At 46.6% G+C, this 25,438-nt stretch overlaps 3 protein-coding genes across 3 annotated transcripts; 2 read left to right on the forward strand and 1 right to left on the reverse strand.

The window, feature by feature from the left end:
* Nucleotides 1–4,291: 4,291 nt before the first annotated feature.
* Nucleotides 4,292–6,460, reverse strand: LOC307088234 (transmembrane protein 179-like; the record flags this gene model as incomplete). The annotated part of the gene is made up of 4 exons (XM_079754062.1): nucleotides 4,292–4,429; nucleotides 4,926–5,004; nucleotides 5,443–5,574; nucleotides 6,150–6,460. The coding sequence occupies 4 exons, from the start codon at nucleotides 6,458–6,460 to the stop codon at nucleotides 4,292–4,294; spliced, it is 660 nt and encodes a 219-aa protein (XP_079610188.1).
* A 2,153-nt stretch (nucleotides 6,461–8,613) lies between these two features.
* On the forward strand, nucleotides 8,614–10,477 carry LOC307088025 (photoreceptor outer segment membrane glycoprotein 2-like; the record flags this gene model as incomplete). Its single annotated transcript, XM_079753773.1, has 3 exons — nucleotides 8,614–9,194; nucleotides 9,535–9,781; nucleotides 10,193–10,477. 3 exons carry the CDS (start codon nucleotides 8,614–8,616, stop codon nucleotides 10,475–10,477), a joined length of 1,113 nt encoding a protein of 370 aa, XP_079609899.1.
* An 8,743-nt stretch (nucleotides 10,478–19,220) lies between these two features.
* On the forward strand, nucleotides 19,221–23,113 carry LOC307087724 (creatine kinase B-type; the record flags this gene model as incomplete). Its single annotated transcript, XM_079753358.1, has 7 exons — nucleotides 19,221–19,413; nucleotides 19,948–20,102; nucleotides 20,218–20,350; nucleotides 21,423–21,594; nucleotides 22,068–22,191; nucleotides 22,473–22,662; nucleotides 22,935–23,113. 7 exons carry the CDS (start codon nucleotides 19,221–19,223, stop codon nucleotides 23,111–23,113), a joined length of 1,146 nt encoding a protein of 381 aa, XP_079609484.1.
* Nucleotides 23,114–25,438: the final 2,325 nt, after the last annotated feature.

The following is a 25,438-nucleotide window of genomic DNA, read 5'->3' on the forward strand; positions in this document are numbered from 1 at the left end:
AGCATGAAACTTTGTCAAAAAGAAAACATGGCCAGCAAAATAGAAGCTGAAGTTTAGAGCTACCAGCTAGCCACTCGGTGCGGACATATTTCTCCTCATTGAAAGTGCGATAACCACCCTTCTTTCTCTCCACACGCAGCTGAAGCTTCGGCATTGGCCTGCCGTCAGATTTAATTAGGTGAGTGCTGCATGCAGCGCTCAACTATTGTTCTTCATAAGTTTTATTCTTTCTTTCTTTCTTTCTTTCTTTCTTTCTTTCTTTCCTTCTTTCTTTATTTCTTTCTTTATTATTCTCTACAAACTTTGGGACCTATCTCCTTCCTCAATTCTTCGGAGACTCCATTCAAATTTTAAAATATTCAGAATGGCTTGGAATTGCGCGCTTCTTTTCAGATTTCATAAATATTTTATACTTTTTAAGATATTCTACTTTTAAAATATTATCTTTTTTTAACATGGGAGTCAATGGGGGGACGGCAGAACCGCCCTCTGGTACTTCAACTGTTTAAGACGTAGCGTCAGTTTGGTTTGAAATGTGCTGGGGACAGAGACGCATTGGGAAGTGCATTTTCAGAAGTGCTGGGTACAATGAAGATGCACTCTTTTTTCCCTCTTTAGTGACGGTAATGAAAGGTTCTGAAAGACGGCATACCCATGTAGCTCATTACTAAGGAATAAAATGTATAGAAAATCTGTCTGGCACGTTTTATGAAGAAAATGTTTCCAAAAAGCATTGGACATATGATCCACTATGTTCTGCTCCATGTATCCAATGTTGACAACGTGACATGACATGGCTAAGCTAACAACATAAACAAGAGGAGCTAGGAAAGGAAATTAACTGTGTGTTTAAGTTCAAAAATTACTTGATTGTCTGATGCCTCATCATCCCAGCAAAAGACTATTGGTATTATTAGTAATGGCTACTTGCCAAATCGAAAAAATAACTTCACACAGTGTGTCTTTTTCCAATGTATTTGTTATCATTCGTAGCGTTGATCAGCAGAGAAATAATTCGCCAGTCATTGACGTCGCTTAGCAACCGAATACGCTGGGGTGATAAATTACCGGACTGCGGAGTGATACAGATGACGTGAATCAGAGGCAAAAAAAAACAATTTCCTTGACAGCGGTCAAATACGGTGGACGTGCGCATTCCACTGCATTGATAAGAGCCGTGTAATAAACAAAAATAATTGCCTGCTGAATGTTAGGAAGGCCCATGCAAGTGAATGGAGCAGTCTACAGCATCGAGAAGAGCCGTATAATAAGTAAGGGATAATGTATAGAACGCCGGTCATTATCGGGAAAATAAGCCCCGACAGGGCAAACAGGACACCGATGCGCAGCAAAGGTGTCTTGCTTCGCTCTGAAGGGGCTTAATTTCGATAATGACCGGCGACGTTCTATACATTATCCCGCTTATTACATGGCTACATGCCAAAACGAAAAAATAACTTCACATGGTGTGTCTTTTTACAATTTATTTGTTACCAGCATTCGTAGTGTTGATCAGCAGAGAAATAGTCTGCCAAAGACGTTGACGTCGCTTAGCAACCGAAGACGCTGGGGTTGAAAAGTTACCGGACTACTTGAGGAGTGATACCAAGGACGTCATTATAGGCAAAAAGTCCTTTGTTTTCCTTGACAGCGGTCAATTATACTTAGCAACGGTGAATTATCAAATATAATTCACCGCCGGAAGTTGTGAAGAGCCCATGCAAGTGAATGAAGCGTTCCACGGCATTGAGAAGACCCGTCTAATAATCCATAATAATTCAACTCGACTTTTTGGTGGGTACAAAATTATTCCTAACTAAATCTGGTGGGGACGCGTCCCCAGCGTCCCCGGCATAATTGACGCCTATGGACGTAACTAAATCAATTTTCGTTTATCTTCGTTCAAACCATTTAACAGTCTGTACACTTGTATCTTCAATAATATCCAAACGGAATTTCGATATCATTTAAACTTTGTTCAGAATCACAGTTTTAGTTTCATACCGGCTTCGTTTTCAGTTGGTCTTATTGATTTACGATGACGCTGGAGCCTGATGACGTTCAGCAGTGTTGCCAGACTGTTAATATAAATGTTTTTATTGGATGTCTAAAAAACAGGGAAGCCTGGCTTCCCTTGGCCTCCGGGAGAAAACGCCACTGGGATTTGCGCAGATTTGTTTTTAAACCTACCTGTTAAAACTTTCTTTCAGGCACGGGAAATGTTTCAGGCACGGGAAATGTGTGTTTGTGTGCGTGTCCGTGTGACTAGAAACAATTAATGTTGTGCAGCATTTTATAACGGCATTAAATAGACTTTTTCTCATCACCCCCAACTCGGACTGACTTCCTGCGTCCCTGCATGCTACCACGGTTCCCGAGGCCGCATGACACAATCTCTTTCTGTTCTTCAAATAATGCCAGGTATTCAGTGACAGAAGCGCTTTGAGACGAATGAATGACTGTTTGGTCAGACAGCGTTCAGGGTGGAGAAGTGCGTAGTGTGAGGGGGTACGGATGGAGTTGAACACCAAGGTGGAACCCTAAGTGTGTTGCCTTTCAGGGCGCTAAGGGTGCAGTAATGGCAAGCGTATCCCAGACCAATGTAATCTCCGGTCACAACGAGTAGTGAGTAAGTACTGTATCACAGTCTTGTTGTAACAGAAGGAGAGGTTTGCATGTAATCTTGTGGACGATAGACTATCAGAAGGCAGAAAGAAAGTAAACATTGACAAATCAAATCGAATCGGTGAGTATGATTTTATCAACTGCAAGATTCACTGGGGGTTGCTGCAGGCACTACTATGGAGATATTTTCCTGGGGAGGCATGTGTCCCCACCCAGCTCCAATAGGACATGACATCTGGAACGGGGAAGAATTCAAAACAATTACAGAATGATGTGGATCCTTCAGCAACTCGTGATTCATGCTGTCACCATATCCAGACATCCTTAGAAGAACCAGTAGCTCCACAACCTGGTGAGTGGGCTGAAAGCTATGAAATGATGTATATTCTTTGTTGTGGGTCATGTCAATATGAATTATTGATTTGAAACCATCATTGGTGGTTTAAAATTAAAGCATCATTGTGGAGATGAATGAACTGTGATCAAACTGTCAACTGGAGACTATTTATATAGATATTTCTGATTGATCCCGTCATATTGATGTAGTTAAAACTTTAGAGATCCTTTATCTTGTGATTCAAGTTCTAATCTTGCATGGAGACTATTTACTATTTTCTTTTTCTCTCCTTCCCTCTCTTCCTGTTTATCTCATTCTCCGATATGAGGCCCCTGTAATTACAACAGAGGGCCACAAAGAACAACGTCAAAATAAAAATGTATATTTTAGGTGTTCCATTGCATCTTGTTTATACTCATGAAGAAATTCTGAGGCACTCCTCTGTAGTTTCATTACCTTTATTAAAAAGAAAAATGATACAGACCGTTAAATAATACAGATACTAAATAATAGAGGAATTAGCCTCATTCTTTGAAATGATGCTAAACAGAACTCAGCTAACCTCCGAGCAACACATGCATTCTCAACCAGCAGGTGGTGCTGTGGGACTGAAACATCCTCTACCGTGGGTTGGGCGGTACAGCTATTAGGCCTAACAGTTATATAAGTCGTAAACAATTCTATACAATAGTTATACAATCACTTAGAGTAGAACTATATCATTCCTAAAATGGAATAGTAACTATAGAAACAATTATTATACTATAGTTTGAATAGCAACTATAGCAGGAATCTTTCTATAACAGACATAGTTTGGCACAGTTGATCAGTGAGTTGTGGTCAAACAGCCCTGAATATAAAGAGCCATTTTGGTAGGACCTGGCCGTTATTAAACAGTACAGTAAGGATAGGATGTGATGTCATCTTAAAGTGTATTTTGTAGCGTGCAGACACACACTATTTTTTCAGTGTGTGTCTGTTTGTGTGTGTGTGTGTGCACGCGCATGCATGCGTATGTGTGTGTATTAATGTACATATATGTATGTACATACTTATGTACGCGTGTGTATGTATGTATGTATGTTTGCATGTGTATGTGTGAGTGGGTGTCTATTTATGTATCTAGGTGTAGGTATGTGTGGATACACACGTGTATTTGAGTGTGTGTGTGTATTTTTGGAAGCATGTCTGTGTGTTTATTATTGTTTGTGTTTGTAGGTATTAATGTGTGCGTGTGTGTGTGTGTGTGTGTGTATGCATGTGTGTATATTAAAGTATGTATGTATATATGTGTGTATGTGTGTGTTGGAGGCCCTCTTCCTCGGGCCCTCAGAGGCTGAGGAGCGGCTCCTTCTCCTGCACCAGGAGGAGCCCCAGCTTCTCCCCCCGGTGGGGGCCCCAGGAGACCCTGAGGAGCTCCAGGAGAACCAGGACCAGCCAGGACAACCAGGAGCACCACAGACCCACCTGGGAGGGGGTGCACACGTCAGGGACCCCCTAGTCTCACAGATCAGCCAGCCCAAAAGCCCACGTTGACGCACAGTGATTGGTTTGTTTACAGCCTGCGCGCCACGTGATTCCCGGCCAAACAATAGCGATTGGTTGTGGCAGATCCAGAGTGGCACTGGGCAGATCCAATAGTTTTAAACTTCAACAGACACCCGCCTTCAAGTGAGTTAACATTAGTCAATTAAGTAGGTCCAGACTCTCTGTACAAATGAAATGAAGTACGAGAGTCTGGTAGGACCAGGCTAATGCCGTTTGTGATGCCAGCTGTAAATAGCTGTTTCTAAACCATAATTACATTCTCAAAAACCCTCAATATGAGGAAATGAAGGTGAAGACCCATTCCCGATACAGCCCTAGTGTGCTTGTGGAGCTTTACAAGTTAACCAGGAGCCAAACACAAGTCTACCATTCAATAGAGACATAATTCAAATGAAGGATGGTTGCTGATGTTTACCTGAGCGATGGCAAACTGGTCGTAGAAAGAGGAGTTATCCAGACCCAGCTCTAGGTCGGTCTGCTGGAGCTCTTCACAACTGCACACACACATGCACACGCACAGGGACACAAACAAACACGCACGCACACACACACACACACACACACACAGAAACAGAAATATGCACGCACACACACACACACAAACACACACACACACACACACACACACATAAACACAACAATATAGGAAAGTAAGTAACAGAAAACAGATAAAAACCTTACATATCCAACGTTTGACCACCAGTTCATTAGCCATTTATAGCCAATTCTGTTAGGTAATCGACGGTAGTGACAGCCAGCCAGCCAACCTTCCAGCGCACCAGTCGGTACAGTCTACTGGGCAGGCTGGTAGGCTGAGATACCCACCATACATTGGGGGGGGTGTACCGGTGTACACAGCAGGCTCTCCACTGATAATACTGACGGCCATGCCTAAGGAGGTGCTCCTGAGGGGCTGGGCGGGGGGCCGTTACCTGTGGGGCCGGTGGGCCCGCAGCGCCGTGCACCAGCTGCTGAAGCCCAGCGTGCTGAGGGTCCCGGCCACAAACAGCAGGCAGAGCAGGGCGGAGCTGACCAGCAGGCTGAGCAGCACACGCACACGGTTCCTACAGGAGACAGGACACAGGGGAGAACTTCAGAATACTGTGTGAATACAGCAAGAACTACAGGCAACTGTTAATACAGCAAGGACCACAGGAAACCGTTAGAATACAGCAAGAACTACAGGCAACTGTTAATACAGCAAGAACTACAGGCAACTGTTAATACAGCAAGAACTACAGGCAACTGTTAATACAGCAAGGACTACAGGAAACTGTTAGGATACAGCAAGAACTACAGGCAACTGTTGAATCAAGCATGAATTGAAAAGTGAAATAACGGTTAAGTATCACCAAAGTAACTACAAATCCCATCTATTATTGCCTGGTCTCTTTTATTCTACAAGTTACAATTTCTTAAATACTGAAATAAACCTTCCATAACCCACATACAAAAAAACGGTCTATCTACATGTCTCTCTTTCTTCATGTAATTCATATTGATGCTTCTATTTTTATCTTTATTTTTATTTTTTCTCACACGAGACGTCATAAATTCGTCACTGAACTGATGATGTACATCTTGACTGACAGACAGGCATGTCTGCCGGTGAAGTTATCCATGACAGAATATCTCTCACTCGTCGTGTCCCTTGCAGAGATAGTAGAAGGTCCGCCAAGCCTGCACCGCGGACACGATGAGGGATGCGATGCCCACGAAAGTGACGAAGCGGCAGGAGGACTCGGGAGCCCACTCCTCCACCACAAAGCTCTCCTTTCCTCCTCCTCTACCGGTCGCGTTCTCCTTGCGCCACCTCCCCTCCGTGAAAAGAAGACATCTCCCCTGGAAGTCGTCGCTGTTTTCCGACAGCGGCACAACCGAGATGAAGCCGAACAGAAACGCAAGGAAATACAGGATGCATTGGCCAAAAAGGAAATTATCCAGGGCCATGGCTCCCTCCAAACCTTGACTAAAAGACGCGCGGGTCGCACTGCGGCTGCGCACTGAGGGCTTCCACAAGAAGGCAAGGCAGAGGTCTGCGTGGTTCGTGGTTCCTCCAGTGGGATGAGGAGGTACCACCGGTGGGATGAGGAGGTAGCACCGATGTGCAGGAACAGCAGGGCCAGGAAGGTGTTATAGGGCCCCTGGGAATTGTTGATTTAATGACCCAAACACAGGCCACTTCCATGTGCCTCAGTCTCAAAATGCACTGCTGATGATGAGTTGGAAGTCTTATCTTCAATTTATGGAAACAAAAAATAAAAACGTAGGACGAAAGGTGAAGACAAACTTCAATACGAGTTAATTAAAGTGAGTAAGCCTACAAAAGAATAGTATCAACTGAGAGAGAGAGAAATTGTATGTGTTTTATTTCTGTATCTTATTTTACATTTTGCTGTGCTTGGGCAATGTAAATGTACATTACCCCATGACAATACAGCCCTTAGAATTGAATAAAATAAGATAAAATACAATTTAATTCAAGAGAGAAAGTAAGAGGTTCTAGTTGGGCAGCCAGTGGCAGCAGAAGACTCCAGATTAGTGGTTTGGGGTTTATCATTAAGCTAAACAGATTACAGCCGGGGTGGAGAGCTGCAGCTAAATGTCTCTCTTAAGTTTTAACACGACACGCTCGTCGGAGGAGTACGGACCACCAGGAGGAGATGGCAGCATGAGGAGACGCGCCACGCAGGTATAGCCTTTTACCAAAGCCCCTAGCCCCAATTCCCCTGCCCTACACCCCAACCCGCTCCCCATGACCCCACCCTGACCTGAACCACACCGCACAGGTCGAATAGAGCAGTTTATCCTGCTAACCCTAACCTAACCCTTTACCCTGAGGCTCAACCCTGACCTCATGACTCCCCTTACCCCCATCCTATAGGGTTATGATATACCCCAACCCAACACAACCTCATCCCTAACCCGGTCATGCAGAGAATGATTCTTTGATCGGTACAGAAACGACTACTATTGAGACATTAGTTAAGGTTAGGGGCATCTCATTCAAGGAAGTTTCAGGCAGATTGCGGACGTGGGGTTCAAACCCGGTCCTTTTGGGCTGGGAGTCCAACACCCTTACTAGTGGATACTATATCTTGCAAATAGTTCCTATTTTCAATTGTGTTTATGTTGCCATGCAACGTCCGACCTACAATAATCATTCCACGTATGAGTACAAGGTCAAGCACGTCTTCATCATGTTTGCTCATGAGTGAGTCTGTTGGTTTTCCAAGAAGTGATTTTGTTGGTTGTGTGTTGTTTGCCGATGCCTACAGGTTAGCCTCTCTGCTGGAGGAAAGGAGGCAGGAGAGGAGCCAGGAATAACCCTCGGTGTATAAGCTCCTTAAGGAGAAAGCAAGAGGCCCTACATCTTTAGCCGCCACTGTAGCTCGCTATAGCTCCCTCTGGCCCCAGGATGAACTCCTGGAGGAGCATGAGGAGCAGCCCCGAATGAGAGGACTCCAACACCGCAGCATAGCAAACACACTGTAACATAGCAACCGCATTGTAACATAGCAACCACACCGCAACATAGCAACCAGACTCTAACATAGCAATCTCACAGTGAAATAGCGACCAGACTGTAACTTAGCAACCAGACTGTAACATAGCAACCACACATTGAAATAGCGACCAGTCTGTAACTTAGCAACCAGACTGTAACATAGCGAACACACTGTAACATAGCAACCACACCATAACACATCAACCGAACTGTAACATAGCAACCAGACCGTTACACATCTACCACACTGTAACATTGGTGCTGCACTGTAACCTAGCAACCACACCATCCTTTAGCAACCATACATCAACATATCAACCACAAAACAGGAACTGATAAAAAACATAGCAACCCCAAAACAACCACAAAACAACACTATTACAAAGAAACCAAACTGTGACATAGCAACTGCACTGAAACATAGCAACCGATAAACTAAATTGTAACCATACAACACCATAGCTACAGCAAAACCACATAGCAACTATAAAACATCAGGCAAACCACCATAACACCATAGTAACCACAGAACAACACCCGATTGACCCCAGAACAACATAGCAACACCATAACACCATAGCAACCACACAACATCATGGCCGTCGGCAAGGTGACCTTCACGAGGGAAGAGAGGGACAAGCTGGCCAAGGTGCTATGGATGCTGAACTGGATCTCCGTGGTGACGGGCGTCATCATCTTCAGCCTGGGCCTGTTCATCAAGGTGGAGATCCAGAAGCAAAGGGAAGTGATGTCAGACCAGGACATCCTGTACGTGCCTCACATGCTCATCGCCACGGGCCTGGTCGCCTGCTGCATTAACTTCCTGGGCGGGAAGATCTGCTACGACTGCGTGGACGGGGCCAAGTTCACCCGCTGGAAGCTGGTGATGCTGCCCTACATCGTCTGCACCTTCTGCTTCACCTTCTGCGTGCTGGTGGGGGCGCTCCTGTGCTACAGCATGTGCAGCCAGCTGGAGGACTCACTGCAGCTGGGCCTGCGCAGTGCAATGCGATACTACAAGGACACGGACACACCTGGACGGTGCTACCTGAAGCGCACGCTGGACCTGCTCCAGATCCAGTTCGAGTGCTGCGGGAACGCCGGGTACAAAGACTGGTTCGCTGTCCAGTGGGTCAGTAATCGATACCTGGACATGACCAGCCCCCGCGTCCTGGAGTAAGTGTCGGGTCGGATATGGACTGTACTTGGTGCCACTTGGTAGCAGTAGTCTGGAGTCTACCAGGTTCTACTGGACTTTACTGGGTTCTATTAGTACCAGTGGGATCAGTGGTGTTTCAAAGTGTTTTGGTTCCACTGGGTTGCTAGTGGTCGAGACTCTACTGGGTTCTATTACGGTTTTAGTCAGTCTAGAATCTATTAGGTTTTATTCGACATAACTTGGTTAAACTGGGTATCAGTGGGGTTAGAGGGTCACGACTCGATTTTAAAGGGTCTGCTTAATGACCAAATAGTACATAACATACACAGTGGTTGCTGTGTTTTGGGTTCATTGCAGTCGCTTGAGGAGCAACGTGGAGGGCAAGTACCTGATGGACGGCGTTCCTTTCAGCTGCTGTAACACCTTTTCGCCGCGGCCCTGCATCCAGCACCAGCTCACCAACAACTCGGCCCACTTCAGCTACCGCCACCAGACGGACCGCCTCAACCTGTGGACGCGGGGCTGCAGACAGGTGCTGCTGGAGCACTACGCTGGCATCCTGCAGTCCACCGGCCTCATAGTCCTCCTCATATGGCTGTTTGAGGTACCCGACTGTCTCTTGGTCTCTCTATAGCTATACACCTGTCCATCCGTCTTTTTATGCAATTCCCTCCGGGATCAATGAAGTAATGTGTATCTGTATTAGTATTAATGTATTGCTATATTTATATAGGGGAAAGATGGTTCTGTGTTTGAACCCCGATGGCCACTGTCCATGCTCAGGCATGCTTTGAGCAAGATGCCCTAACCCTACCTGTTCATTTATGACCTATCTCTATTGAGGAGCAGGTAGGGGTTAGGATGCATCTTGCACAAGGATGCCTCAGGGTAGACTGCTGACATTGAGGACTATATCTGGGGGTTGTATCTGAGGATTGTGTCACCATGTATCCCTTGCCGGGAAAGTGCATAGAGGCCCTATCCCTCGTGCAACAGTGGGTTCTGTTCCGTACAGCTGCTGGTCCTGACGGGCGTGCGGTACCTCCAGACGGCGATGGAGAACCTGCTCCTCCTTGGGGATCTGGACTCAGAGTCAGACGGCTGGATCCTGGAGAACAGCCTGGCTGAGACAGCCCGCTGGAACCTCAACATCATCAAGAACCTGGGCAAGTGCTACAACGTGGACGACGACGAGGACCCCAACATCAACGTCCCCAGGTCGCAGGAGAACCAGGAGGAGCCCATGACGTCGGAGGTCACTGTGAGGAGGAAGGACCAGACTCAGCACCTCCCTCTCTGATCACACATGTGCACACACTCATAACGAACAGCAGCATTACAACAATGCAAACGGTGCCCGTGAGTCAGGAGGTCCCCACTATGTGACTTCCTGTCTCAAACACACCTTTATGTACACCATTACCTCACATCATGAGGTCTCTGGTTGAAACCGACTTGAACTCAAGTGCCCTTGAGCATCAAAGCCCAGTGCGGTGCTCCTTGGCCTGGCTAAGTGAAGAACTACAGTATGGCCGACGGCTAGACCACAGGAAGAGCAGGGGGTGTCCAGGTGCTGTTGATAGCATCAGACCCAAGGGGGCGTGGCCTCAGACACCGTGACCACATGACCGTTGTCATCAGGTTGTACGGTGATCGTATGGTTCGACAGGAGGGCCTCGGAAAACAACCTTGTTAGTGTTTTGTGTCATGTCTCTTTCGTTAAGATCCACACTGAACTGAGCTGGGATCTTCTGCCGTTTATATTTGTAGGTGGAGATTAAGAACATATTCTCTGGTTTCTATTTTCAGAGATCAGGGCGCCAGCCGCCTCCTCTTCTCTGTTCGCCTTCTGTCTGGTCTGTCTTGTGCCTCTGCCCACAACAAGATGCCAAGGGCTTCCTTAATAAAAACACTCTGCTTGTAAAACTGCTTGGACTGGCTGTTTAGGGGGTCTATAATGGTTCATACTGGGTCTGTAACAATTTGTACTGGCTCTGTAGTGGTTTGTACTGGGTCTGTACTGGTTTATACTGGCTCTGTGGTGGTTTGTACTGGGTCTACTTGTCTGTAATTGGTCCTAATGTGATGTTTTAACATGGCAACATAAACACAGAAGAGATGATGAATAGCTCCGACTGCAGCACTGACGTAGACTCAGGTTTGGTCCTAAAGAAAACATAAAGCCTCCAAACGTCTCCATTGTCTCAGGTTCTATTTCGACTGGAAGCCTTTGTCTCCCTCTAGTGGCAGCGAGAGGTACTGGAGAGCTTGAAGCGGCAGCGTCTGGGGATGAGAGAGAGGGGGGCATTAACACACACCTCACACACCACTTCTCCTCTTCTCTCTGCCTAAGGCTGTTGTCATAGTTACCATCACGTGGTTTTCTATGTCCTAGTTTACCCCTCATCCCTCACTCCCCCACCCCCTTTTTTCAATTGAAAGCCTAGCGTTAACCACAAAGCATAGCGTTACGGAGCTGTTTTAAAACATAAAACAGTTACGTAACAAACATATACCCCGCCTCCTATACAGACTGCAGCCAACCAGGGATGGATAGGAAACAGCCAATTGGAACCCTTCCCGTCAGTTATTAATATATGATCTATACAATTATACACACACACAGACACACACACACACACACACACACACACACACACACACACACACACACACACACACACACACACACACACACACTCACACACACACTCACACACACAGCATTGGCGTGGCTGAGCAGAAAAATCCTGTTCAAGGACAGAAGGCCTCCATTTATACAGCAAGGAGACACTAACCTCTATTTCTCTCTCTCTCTCTCTCTCTCTCTCTCTCTCTCTCTCTCTCTCTCCATCTGTTTCTGGCAGTCTCTCGCTCTTTTTCTCCATCTGTCTATGTTTCTGTTTTTCTCCGGCTCTCAATGTAATCCAACTCTATTTATTGGCATATGAGGGCATATATATAACAATGTAACATAAACGATGGGGACAGCATAGAGCATCCTGTTTGCAATAGCACACACTAGTGTTATTATAATCATCATCACCTTCATCAATTTTATCATCATCGTCAGCATCATCGCCAGCACCGCCACCTTCAACATGATCATATTCATCACCACCATCATCGTCTTCCTCACCACCACCAGGGGGTGACCAGCTGGAGATGTACTGTCAGGTCAAATCATCTTCATGCCTCTGTCACCATAGCAACTCAATAGGCGGCACCAGTGGAATGCTTGGTAAACACATCAGCTAAACAGTTTTTTGTGCATGTGTGCATGTCACACTCTCTCTTCTCCCTGTCACTCCCCCCACCCCCTCCCACCCTCCGCTATATCTCTCACCTCTCTCTCTTATTTCCAATTCAAATTTAGAGGAGCGTTTTCGGCATTTCAAATAAGTAAGTAAATAAATAAATAAGTGGAAAATTGTTCACTATATAGAGGAAAAAAATATTAATTTAAATTAATAAATGTATAAGTTGTTGAATATAGAATGTATATTATATATAGATATAATGTATAGTAAAAAATAATTGCTAGTGGAAATGGTCAGGATATGATAGTTAATCCTTCTCCCTCTATCTCTCTCTCTGTCTCCCTTTCTCTCTTTCTCCCCCCCCTCTCTCTCTCTCTCTTCTGTGAACAGTTACGTAATTAGGTGCATGACACAGCCAACCACACACACACACACACAGACACACACACACACACACACACACACACACACACACGCGCAAGCCAACACACACACAGGCACACACAAACAAAAGACACACAATAAATAAGTATGCTGAATGGTACCTTGGGTAATCTTGGTACCCCTGTAACCTCCGTGACTGGGTCTGCCTCCTTCATTTGATTGGCTGCAAGGTCACAATGGCTCTTGGAGAAAACAGGTTCACTGCATCCTGTGCTTAGGTAGGACCGTAGGTTAAAGGTCATTACAACATGCATTTCACCGCAGAAGTGATGACCTTGTCGTCATGGAGACCAGGGAATGGCTCTGTTCCAAATATGCTAATGATGCTGAGGACATTCAGAACAATCACACACACACATACTCACATGAGCACAAAAACACACATGCACACGCACATGCTCATCACTTACATAGACACACACACACACACCCACACAAAAAGTCAGCTTCTTACAGTTCTTGCTGACACAGTCTCTCTCCTCACCTCCTCTATCCTCCTTTCTTCACCTCTCCTACTCTGCCTCTCTCCTCTCCTTTCATCTTGTCTCCCTCTCTCTCTTATGTATCCTCTCTGCCTTCCGACCTCTCCTCCTTACATTCCCCTATCCACTATTCCTCGGTTAAATAACATGATTAATATTTCTTTCAGACTTTTGTTGTTTCAGGTTGCATTTATTTCAAATCTACCTATTGCATTACGCCCCTCCTATTTCCTATTGCTGCTAGCCACGCCCGTTTACAACAACCTCAACAACACTGTGCGTGACTCTTTAAGCTCAGCCCTTCCTGTGTTAAGGTCCACCATTCCCGACTGTTTAAGCTCTGCACCTTCTACCTGGCCAATCCCACTCTTCCTGTTTGGTTGAGCCCTTCCCGGACGCTCCCAGACAGCAGAGGGTATCGACGATCAGTGTCCCCTGGCTCAGTGCCACTAATCTCTATGCTAGCTAGCATTGTTAGCATGGGATTTTATATTCACCTAGCGGCCATCTTGGCTCTAAATGCTAGCTTGTTGGGTGAATCAAATGCAAAAATCTAAGATAGACGCTAGGTGACCAAGGCCCATTGATACCCTAAAGCTTACTGCAGTTGCTAGCTACTAACACTACCGGCATAACAAATATTACTCAACTATTAACAGTACTTCAGTTACTTTAACTCTTTCTGAGATTACACATGTAGGGGAAATAATGAAGGGATCCTCGAGATGTCTTTGAGATTTCCCTACCCTGTGGCAATTTAAGCATTTTTTTAAATTTTGTAGCACACAGTAGTATTTGTTAAACAACAAGGGTTGGCTTTTAGCATTCCATGTTTAGCCTCACTCCCCCCCCCCCCCCCCCAGCATGACTGAGTGTCCGCCTGACTGCTTACTAGCGGCTAGGTTAGCAGCTAGGGTTAGCGATGCGTGTGGCTCCATGTGAGCGCGCTCAGTGAGGCTGCAGACCTGCTGAGCCCTGTTGATATCTCTAGGCCAATGGGAGCAGGAGGAGGCTGGCGCAGGGGCGAGACGGGGGGGGGGGGGTAATGTGTGAGGGGAGGGGCTTGATGAATAAATCAGAGGTGGTATAAATGCTTGACGCTCGATGTGGCTGGTGCATGTGTGTGTGTGTGTGTGTGTGTGTGTGTGTGTGTGTGTGTGTGTGTGTGTGTGTGTGTGTGTCGTGTGTGTGTGTGTGTGTCGGTGTGTGTCGGTGTGTGTGTGTGTGTGTGTGTGTGTGTGTGTGTGTGTGTGTGTGTGTGTGCTCGTGTGCACGTACATGAGTGCAACTTTGTTTTTGTGTGCATGCTGGGGCATCTATGATTAGGTTTCGGGATAGGTTTTAGGATCAGGTCTGTGATCAGACACCACAGTCTTCTATGGAAACACAGACATGCACACAACACACACATACAGTCTTCTACTGTAAGATACATACACACACTAACACAGACACCACAATATTCTTCCGTTAAAGACATGCCCCACCCCCGGGGGCCCAGTGCCATTCTCCGAGGCACTTCCCCCTATATGAGTGTCTTCTTGGCTCCGGGCGTCGGGTTATGTAATATTATATAACATCAGACAATAAAATGCTTGCGAGCCCTGAGCACCTCTCAGAGCCACTATACGGTGACTCTCACTCGCTCGCCCTCCCCTCCCCCTTCCCCCCACAGCCACCGACCGGTCCAAACTGGCTGCAGCACTCAGCAGTCACAGCGGGCTGTGGTTACCACGGAAACCAAGAGAGCACGGCAATGACAAATCCATCCTGCAGAAGAGGAAAGGAAAAGAGGAAGAGATGAGAGGAAAGGAGAGGAGAGGAGGGGAGGAAGGTTGTTCGAATGTATATTTATGAACTGGCAACCGCACTAAGAAGAGCCAACAGCTGCTGGCCTACCCTGTACACGAGAGATTAAACACCTACTCTATGCAGATGACCTGATTCTGCCGTCCCCCATCCTACCGGGTCAACATAAAGACCCGTACCTACTAGGGACTTATCGCCAGACCTACTAGAGCAGTACAACCAGACCTACTAGCTGACTACTAGACCTACAGGAGCAGTACTACTAGACCTTCTAAAGCAGTACTAGACCTACTGGAGCAGTACTACCAGACCTATGAAAGCAGATCTAGAAAGACCTGGACCATGGCAGGAAACATTAAAAAGACTAAAATATTCTCAGGGAATCAAGCAAACATTAGTTAAACACAAATAGGCTACTACACACATAGACACATCCAACCCCACCCATTACAACTAGTTTGCCAAAAGGTAGATTACTTCCACTGCAAATATAAATGTTGCTGTGAATGAACTTACAGAGAACGCTTGCAGGCCATCGGACAAGCATCCAAGTGAATCCCTTCATGCAGCGTTCTGGCAGATCCTCTTACGAGTCCTGAGGAGAGCCACAGACAATGCCTGCAGGGTGAAATTAGAAACCCACTGATCATTAAATCAAAAAAATATGATTCTTGTTTTTATGCAACCACCTAAAAAACAGCGACCAATTCACATATCAATGTGACAGCCTGCAGAGCCAAAAGAGCATGTCAACCAAGAAGACATTCCCGGGTTTAGTCTCATCACAGCATCAGGCCCAGAAGACAGAGATCTGCACAATTAGTCTGGACCAAACTAACACAGGGCTAAATACATGACGGTGTTTGGCCATCAAACAATCAGCTTACTGTAGCAGAGTGGATGCTCTTCATTTGGCTGAATTATTGGCATGACTACAACTCTTTCTATTGCCAAAGCAAACATTGATTGGCATAAAACAATGTGAAGGTCGATCGATATACATAAATATTACTAACACCAGTAACATTAATAAAATATGAGGGAATCAAACAGTTGTATTAATTTGTCTATTACAGTGGTCATCTCTCTGAGGAAGAGACAGAGAGAGAGAGAGAGAGAGAGAGCGAGAGAGAGAGAGAGAGAGAGAGAGAGAGAGAAAAAGAGACCGTGAGAGTTTCTCCGGTCAACAACAGCGTCTTGTGTTTCATTAATAAATGGGCTTCATATGCAAATGAGGCTTTGGGTGAATGAGACTTGGGGAGGGGCTTAGTGTGTCTGTGTCTGTGTGTCTGTGTGTGTGTCTGTTAGTGTGTCTGTGTGTGTGTGACCAGGGCAGGAAGGAGAGGTTCTGAATGGCGGTGGTTTGGCAGGCCCGGTGTGTTGTGCTGCTGTTCTGAGCCCTGAGTTCTAAACAGGTTCTGGGGCCAGTTACCCCTGGCTGCGGCAGTCAGGAACCGTCCTCTATAGAGGGGAACCGTCCTCTATAGAGGGGAACCGTCCTCTATAGAGGGCGTTCTGTCACGTCATCCCATTGATTCCATCAGCACACTGGACAGACAGTGTAAACAAACAGTTCTCAGCAGTTGGCCAACATTAACGGTAAAATGGCACACCCTGATTTATTTTTACTTTTTTCTTGTTAGTGCATTCCAAATCTGGAGCAAGAAATCAACCATTTAGCCGTTGCAGATCGATTGAGATGTTCTGCTGCTATGCAGTTTTTTTTACATCGAGTTAAGTCATCACTGGGTGTCACATGATCACCTGCACAGCATCTCTAGTTGGCCCTCGTCCCAGTGGTTCCACACTCACAGGATCCTCAGCCCTTCGGCCAATAGGAAAGGAGTTCCTGTCAGGGAAATGGTCCAAGGTCCAGCTCCAAGGCCCCATGTTTAAAATAGTCCAGTTGGAGTGCGACAGCGAGGCCAGGAGGGTGCAGGACGATCAGCGATATGATGGTACTCCTCTGGCACCCACAGAGGGCAATGCCCAGCGTTCATATCATACTGATAAAGAAAAGTGGTGATGTAGTCAATACACATTGGTTCAATTTCTCATGAATTGGAATTTCACATTCCAGCGTGAACGGCTATTACATGGTAAGCCCATCATTATTACACTGATAATTATTAAGACTTGTTTCTGAGAAACACAAAGAAACAGACACACCCACACCCACCCAACACACACACACACACACACACACACACACAGACACACACACACACAGACACACTTATACACACACACACACACACACACACACACACACACATGCGCACACACAGGATTAATTATTCATAGTCGCAGGATGGAGCAGGGAGGCGTGTCTGGAGGTGCTGCTCTGGCGGGTCACAGAGTGTACTGTAGCAGTACTGGACAACTGGAGTACCATGGTAGTTTATAGTGCTATATGTTAGAACTGTGGTACTAGTATTTCACTATGTTATAGTACTACGATTATACTGTGGTACTACAATTGATGCTTCTCTGCAGGAGGTCCTGTATGAGGTATCCCTGTGCTAGTAGCCTTGGAATACTAGCACTGTGCTCCTATGTTAGCACTGTGGTGCTACGTACCGTGCAACATGAGTACCGCAGTCTGTCTCCTTTGCCAGAGGTCCCGCACGAAGTGTCCCAGGGTTGAGATTTGGATTAAAGCGATGATGTCACAACATGTACTGCAGCACTTCCCCTTGCCTTATAACCTCCACTTCCTCCCTTCAGATTATCCTATTGGCCGAGAGCCCTGCAGAGCAAAGCTGTCCAACAGACACACCACTTGTCTGCATCATCTCAGTAGGCGGTCTGTGTGAAACACACGCAAATACACACACACAAACAAACACGAGTCCCGGCATAAACAACACACTCGCACTGTCCTGAAGTGAAGTCCAGGCGAGACACGCCAACACGTTTATCCCCCGCTAGAATCGGAGGTTTTTCTGTCTCCCCACAATTTCAGGTGAAAACTTGTCAAGTCACTAAGGATGAGACTAGCTCCCCCATCCCCCCTCTCCTCACCCCCCAACCCCCCCCCCCCCCCCCCCCCCCCCCCTCCCCCCCCCCTCATCACCTCTATCTGTCCGTGAGCCAGAGATGGGGAGAGGGGGTTGTAGAGAGACTGCTGCGTTTTCTGTCTCCAATAGAATGAATGGACTCGAAATAGGAGCCAATCAGCTGCGAGCTGCGGCTCCGTATATAAGCGAACAAAGCTTCTTAATTCTGGACACCAGTATTCACGTCGATCTGCTTACTCTCGCTCCACTCCAAGCTGCTAAGACTTGTTTTCTCCCCATAGAAAAGCGTCTTCAGGTAGGCTTTTCTTTTATTTTAAAACGCTCTAGACGTCGAGCGTATTTTTTTGCAGAGCGCGTACACACTGGCGCGCACACGGAGACTCCTTCGCTGCACAATGAACCAAAATGAACGGTTCATATTTTGCAGTCTTGACAAATGGAGGGGTACAGTGCGATATTGCTTAACATAGTCCGTCATTGCGTGATTGACGGCTGTCTGGTTGTTGTTGTTTTTTTTTTTTTTGGGGGGGGGGGGGGGAATGTCTGGATTCCGGTGCAGGGCTGCGTCTCGGCATTCCAGCGACCTTGTCCAGGTTGATCCTACACCCGCAGTAGGCCTCCATCCCGCATCCCAACCTCGACATTCCTCCATCAGTCCACCTCACACCTATTTAAATCATCTGACCGGCGGACCGAAGGCTCTAACGCCTGATTTTGGTTAACCTCCATCCGCCCCCGTGCAGACGATGGATGTTAACCCATCAAGACGGCGCAGAGAGGGTTAATTTGAGGCTAAATGGGCTTTTTATTGAGCAGCCGTTATCTGGCTGGTTGCGTCACCGTGTTGTATAATAAGTCTTTGTTCCGCTGCCTTATCCCTCCAGACGGCTTTATAGGGCGCTGCGTGCCAGCCTGGGACGACTCATTAAGCGGCTGTGTGTGTGTGTGTGTGTGTGGAGCTGTGCGTGTGTATTTGTATGTGATTGTGTCGTTGTGTTATTTTTGTCCCCCCATCAGGTGAACCAACCATGCCGTTCGGTAACACGCACAACAAGCTGAAGATGAACTACTCCTCGGACCAGGAGTTTCCCGACCTCACCAAGCACAACAACCACATGGCCAAGATCCTCACCCCGGAGATGTACTCCAACCTGCGGGACAAAGAGACGCCCAGCGGCTTCACCCTGGATGACGTCATCCAGACCGGCATCGACAACCCAGGTATAAACGCCCCACATCACGTGACCCTCCATCCTATCTCCTCCCAGTCCCCTTGGTCCGCGGCCCTCAAAGTCCGTGTCACTGCGTTGCGGATTTCTCAGTATTTTCTCGGTCGCGTGAGGAAACCCAAGTCCATCGCTAGCCCTTTAAACCGCAGCGGGCCTCCAGCAGTGACCTTGTGGTCGCCCCCTAGCGGGGAGCCCGCGCACGGCGGCTTATGCTCGGCCGTCCGAAGCGGATTGGTTCGATATTTAATTTGTAATCTTGTGGAGGAATGAACGAGCACTGGTAAAAGTTCCATTGCAGGGTCGATGATCACGTGACCTTAAGCAGGACACGGACATCGTCGTAATACATTAGTTACCGGTAATATGAACAAGTTCTGCATAGAATATGTAGAATTAGCCTACCTCATTGATAACATTGGACGACTGCTATAGTGTCACTGGTCTTAACATGCACCGTTGGAGCAGGTTACTACATACAGGTTATAACATACAGGTTATTATAACCAACGATATGTTTCTAAAACAGGCCACCCCTTCATCATGACGGTGGGCTGCGTGGCGGGAGACGAGGAGACCTACGAGGTGTTCAAGGAGCTGCTGGACCCCGTGATCGAAGACCGCCACGGAGGGTACAAGCCCTCTGACAAACACAAGACCGACATCAACCCGGACAACCTGCAGGTACGCACGCAGTCGCATAATCGCACGCACTATCGCACGCGCATAGACTCAGAAACACACACTATACACACGCACACGTTTTTAATATGATGTTCGTGCGTGTGCCGCACGGCAGGGCGGAGACGACTTGGATCCCAACTACGTGCTGAGCTCCAGGGTGAGGACGGGGAGGAGTGTTCGCGGGTTCTGCCTGCCGCCCCACTGCAGCCGCGGGGAGAGACGCGCCATCGAGGACCTCTCCATCCAAAGTGCGTAGTTCCGCTTCTCCGTTCATGCGCACACATCAATGATTAATGGTCCGATGTTGCCCCCTGCCGGCGCAAACACGTACTAAAGTCAGTTTTACAATCCATCGAAAGATCCCCTCAACACTAGTACAGATTGGGAATTTGAGTTACAAAATAATAAGAAAGGGTTGTGTTGGAATTGACTTGGAATTGAGTCTCAGGTTGCTCATGCATTTAGCCCGGTAGCAATGACCAGTTGTCAAACAAATAGCGCAACATGAGAACAATGAGCCTCAATAATAAACGATTTAATCAAAAACGGGTGGGGCCTGCCAAAAATACTCATTGAAGTTTTAACAGTTCGGTCGAGGTCGAAAAGAACATGAAGAGGTAGGAAGCTGGATGGCTTATAGGCTACTAACGGCCATAGGAGCCTAGCAGGTAACAGACGGCACTGAGAAAATCCTTTTACGTAATACCCAAGGATTAATGTGCACGTGCTGTGCCTGCTTGATATAAATGTCCTGCTCTTTGCTGCCCCCTGTCGTGCGTTGAGTTACTGCAGGTAGTCCATTCTTTCTAGACTTCACAGCCAAAATGATTGCTTTAATTAAACGGCCCTCTATTTCAACGCCATGTTTGATGTGGATCAGCCTTTAGAAGGCATTTAAAAATAGACCCTATCACACAATGGCATGTCCCACCCACATGTATGATCGATATATCAGCCTAGCAGTTTCTACAGTCCACTGCATATGCCAGTGTTAAAATTAGAAGAGGGATAGTCTGGTGTGAAGGGGGTTTGATCCAAACCCAGACGAAAGGTACTGGGTTTGTTCAGCAATGTCTTTAGTCTACCTGTAGGTATTCTATAAAGCAAGATTCCCTCTAACCTACCGGTGCCTTAATCACATGTATCGGTATTCACTTTCAGTTTCTTTCGATCAAAGCGTCTGCTAAAAAAACAATTACAGTTAAAGCAAAGTAAAAGTGAAGTTTTACGTCCATTGCATCAACGGGTGATAATCGATTCCCTATGGAAGAGCCCAACAGCGATGTGATTGAAGGTTTAACAGCGGTTTGCTGTGTGCAGGTCTGGACGTTCTGGACGGGGACCTGAAGGGAACGTACTATGCCCTGAAGAACATGACAGATGAGGAGCAGCAGCAGCTCATCGACGACCACTTCCTGTTCGACAAGCCCGTCTCCCCCCTGCTCCTGGCCTCCGGGATGGCCCGTGACTGGCCCGACGGTCGTGGCATCTGGTGAGTTCCAGGGTACCAACGAGAGATCCGAGGCCGACAGTTCGGCCACTGGTGTCGTTTGTAGGCGACTCCAACTCCTAGGTTTTGTGAATCTGCTTCCACATGGGTCAACCCGTCTCCACCTTTAATAGCAATTTTCCCGTGAACTTATTTGTCTCGCTCCACACTACGGTAATTACGAGAAGTTCACTAAATTATATTTAGTAGTACAATAATTAATGAGTAGTAATTCACTGAATGATGAGTATTAGTTCAATAAGTAATGAGTTATGGATCACTAAATGATAAGTAGTATTTCACTAATTTGCTCGTGGCTATGAATCATTAGGCCTTTGGGTCATTTATTCATGTCTTTTAAAAAACATTGAATATTTTTTATTGCACCATTAAATAAATATGGTCTCTGTCAGTCCGCAATCTGGGATCTGGATTGGCTTGGAGCTCAGTAGAGTGACATGGTTCTGTTTCATCAGGCACAACGAGGGAAAGACCTTCTTGGTCTGGGTCAACGAGGAGGACCACCTCAGGGTCATCTCCATGCAGAAGGGAGGCAACATGAAGGAGGTCTTCAACCGCTTCTGCACCGGCCTCACAAAGGTACGAACCCCTGCTCCTCAACCCCTCAGGTTAAGATTAAGAAAGACACATACAACTTGAGTCCACCACTAATTTCTGTAGCGTCTGCCTAAAACAAATGACCACGACAGAGACTTGTTTTTAACTCCCCATTGCTATGATTCCTACATCCAATCGCATCATTACCCTCACGCCTTCCTGTTAAAGGAACGATACAACCTCTTTACCCACAGATACCCCGCCCCATGTCTTCTCTTAGCAAAACTTTCTCAAAACCAAACCACCTCCTGATGTCATTGCAGATCGAATCCCTGTTCAAGGACCGAGGACACGAGTTCATGTGGAACGAGCACCTGGGATACGTCCTCACCTGCCCCTCCAACCTGGGCACCGGGCTGCGCGCCGGCGTCCACGTCAAGATCCCCAACCTCAGCAAGCACGAGTCCTTCGGAGAGGTCCTCAAGAGGTTGAGGCTCCAGAAGCGTGGAACAGGTAAATACATTGAACCCCATGACGCTAAAGGACTTACCCTGAACCCTAGATTTGCCCTTAACCCCTGAACCTAGAAGTATGATGACTCTAGCTTTGGACCTTAACCGTACCCCTGACACCTCTCCCTAAAGTTAAAGGTGCCTTAGCCCTAACCCTAAGGGAAGATGACTCTATCCATGACACCTTAGAGTTGACCCTAGATGAGCATTAACCCTGTACGGCCCCCACATTACATCTGTATCTAACCCCCCCCCCCCCTCCTCCTCATTCAGGTGGCGTGGACACCGCCGCAGTGGGCGGAGTCTTCGACATCTCCAACGCCGACCGGCTGGGCTTCTCGGAGGTGGAGCTGGTGCAGATGGTGGTGGACGGCGTCCGACTGATGGTGGACATGGAGAAGCGCCTGGAGGCCGGCCAGGCCATCGACGACCTCATGCCCGAGCAGAAGTGAACTCTGACCCACTATAACCCTTGACCTATGTCCCCTGCCCCACCCCCCCCCCCACTCCCAATCCACAACAACCACCCCCCTCACGTCATTCACCTATACCCCTCCCACCCTTCCTTCGTATATATATATATTTATATATATGAATATATATATCAGAAACCAATAATGTAAAGTACAAGAGGGAGACTCCATTCTGTCCTGCGATAGCTTCGTCTTCCAACAGCAGCTCTGGAGGGGTTTTCTATCTTCTGTTCACGTAGTTGTTGGATGAACACCTCAAATAAAGTCTTTGGCCCAATCCATGACCTCCTGGTGTTATATTCTTTTACATAGATATGAAATTAGATGCTACTGGCTCAAACATGCATATTCAATTCAATTTTATTTGTATAACCTTAAATCACAGGTACAGTCTCAGAGTGCTTAACAGGCCATATGTTTATGATATTTATTAAATATACTGGTAAACCGTGGACACCATCAATGGAACCCTTTTGTGCACCTGGCTGTATCATTCAGCTGCTGTCAAATATAAATCTTGATAAGAAATGTCTGCACTCATGGCTTGATTCTTAATTACTGAAATATGGACAGGTTATTATATATTTTAATATACTATGTTATATTATCTTAATCTCTGACTGTTAATGTGTTTTGTGTAACGGTCAAACTCCGATGCAGGTATTTCAGCCTCAGTGTTGTTTCAAGCGGTCGACAGAGAAGGAGCATAGCTGTTCGTTGGGAGTATAGCCAACAGATGGCAGCTCAACGCTCTTAACCATTAAAACACATGTTTGGCTTTAGAGACGAAGAAAGCTGTTGGCATTTAGATTTCGTTGGTTTCAGCACATCAACCAAAGCTGTAATCTGATTGGATGTGGCTTGGTGTGGGAGGGGCTTTTGAGAGGAGGATCCTAATCGGTGTATGCGTGCGTGTGTTCGTGCATGTGTGTATCTGTAAATGTGTGCATTGGTGGAGGTGATCGGGGCGGGGGGAGGGGGGTCATTGGGTTTATCTGCGCTGCTGAGGGGTTTTATAGTACTGCATTACTTCATAGTACTGAATACTTAGCTGCTAATGCAGACCTAACACTCTCACAGATCAGATGTTAACATGAAAACGAATGAGAGCAGATGCTTTAATCCAGTAAACAGAGTGGATGCTACGGGTTAGGTTGCAAAGTAACTCTAACCCCTTCACCACTATGAATTAATAAATACAGGTGTTTAATATATGAAAAAAAAATGCTCAATAGTATTTGTCTCTGTATTCATTTATTTCAGTCTGTTTTAAATTAGCCTATATTTTCTCCCTTTATATTAACATTATCATTTTATTTATAGCCAGGGGACGTAAAGGGACATGTTGCTGCGTGCAAACTATTCGATGGTACTATAACCAGGTATTCTGGTTGATCGAGGGCTAGAGGTTAGTGGATTTTTAGCCATGATGCACCCTGTAGTTAGTAGAGGTTGACCACACCCCGGTCCAGCAGTAGGAAGGAGTATCCTGCAAGATGTCGGTCTACAGGAGGCACACAGCATTCATTGGTTATTTTCTTCAGCATATAGGTACACTGGACCATCCTTTACGAAAGGAAAGGAGATAATGCCGTCCCCCAATTCCTTGCGGCAGTATAATTTAAAACAACGCACCATTCTTCCATTCACGAAAACAAACCATCAACAATGTTTTACATTCAATCAAGCTAATTCGGATCAATGTCCATAATTATGAAAGGATAGGAGTGTTAGCATAGGCAACTATTATCAATGTGACAACTACCGGTATTTAGTTTCCTTTTTGAGACTATTAGCCTATGTTACTCTATTTATTTGTATTTCAAATGGTAGGCCTTGTTATAAAGTATATTTTTTCTCTGTGTTGTCCACGTTTATACAGCCTGTGTGAAACAGCACTGTCAGAATTCACGATGCAAAGTATCTAAGATGCGCTTTCAGTAGTCCATCCCTGGTACGGTGTAGTTTCCCCATGGCGACCCCGTCCACAACATCCGCCGCCACAAAATGACGTAGACGTAGAATCCACAACCCCACACTCACCATTGATGGCACCACTGTCCTCCTTCTGTCTCCTTCCTCCCAGGCACGAAACCTTGGCGTTATACTTGATCCCACCCTCTCCCTCGAACCTCATATCCATCAGGTTTTCAAATGCTCCTTTTACCACATTCGCAATATCACAAAGATCCGGCCCTCTCTCGAGGCCTGCTGCTGAGACACTGACCCACCCCTTCATCTCCTCGTCACAACTACTGCAACTCACTCCTCTACAGCATCAAAGCTAGTTCCAGTAATAGACTC

Source organism: Pollachius pollachius, assembly GCF_949987615.1.
Source record: "Pollachius pollachius genome assembly, chromosome: 16".
Lineage (NCBI taxonomy): Eukaryota > Metazoa > Chordata > Actinopteri > Gadiformes > Gadidae > Pollachius > Pollachius pollachius.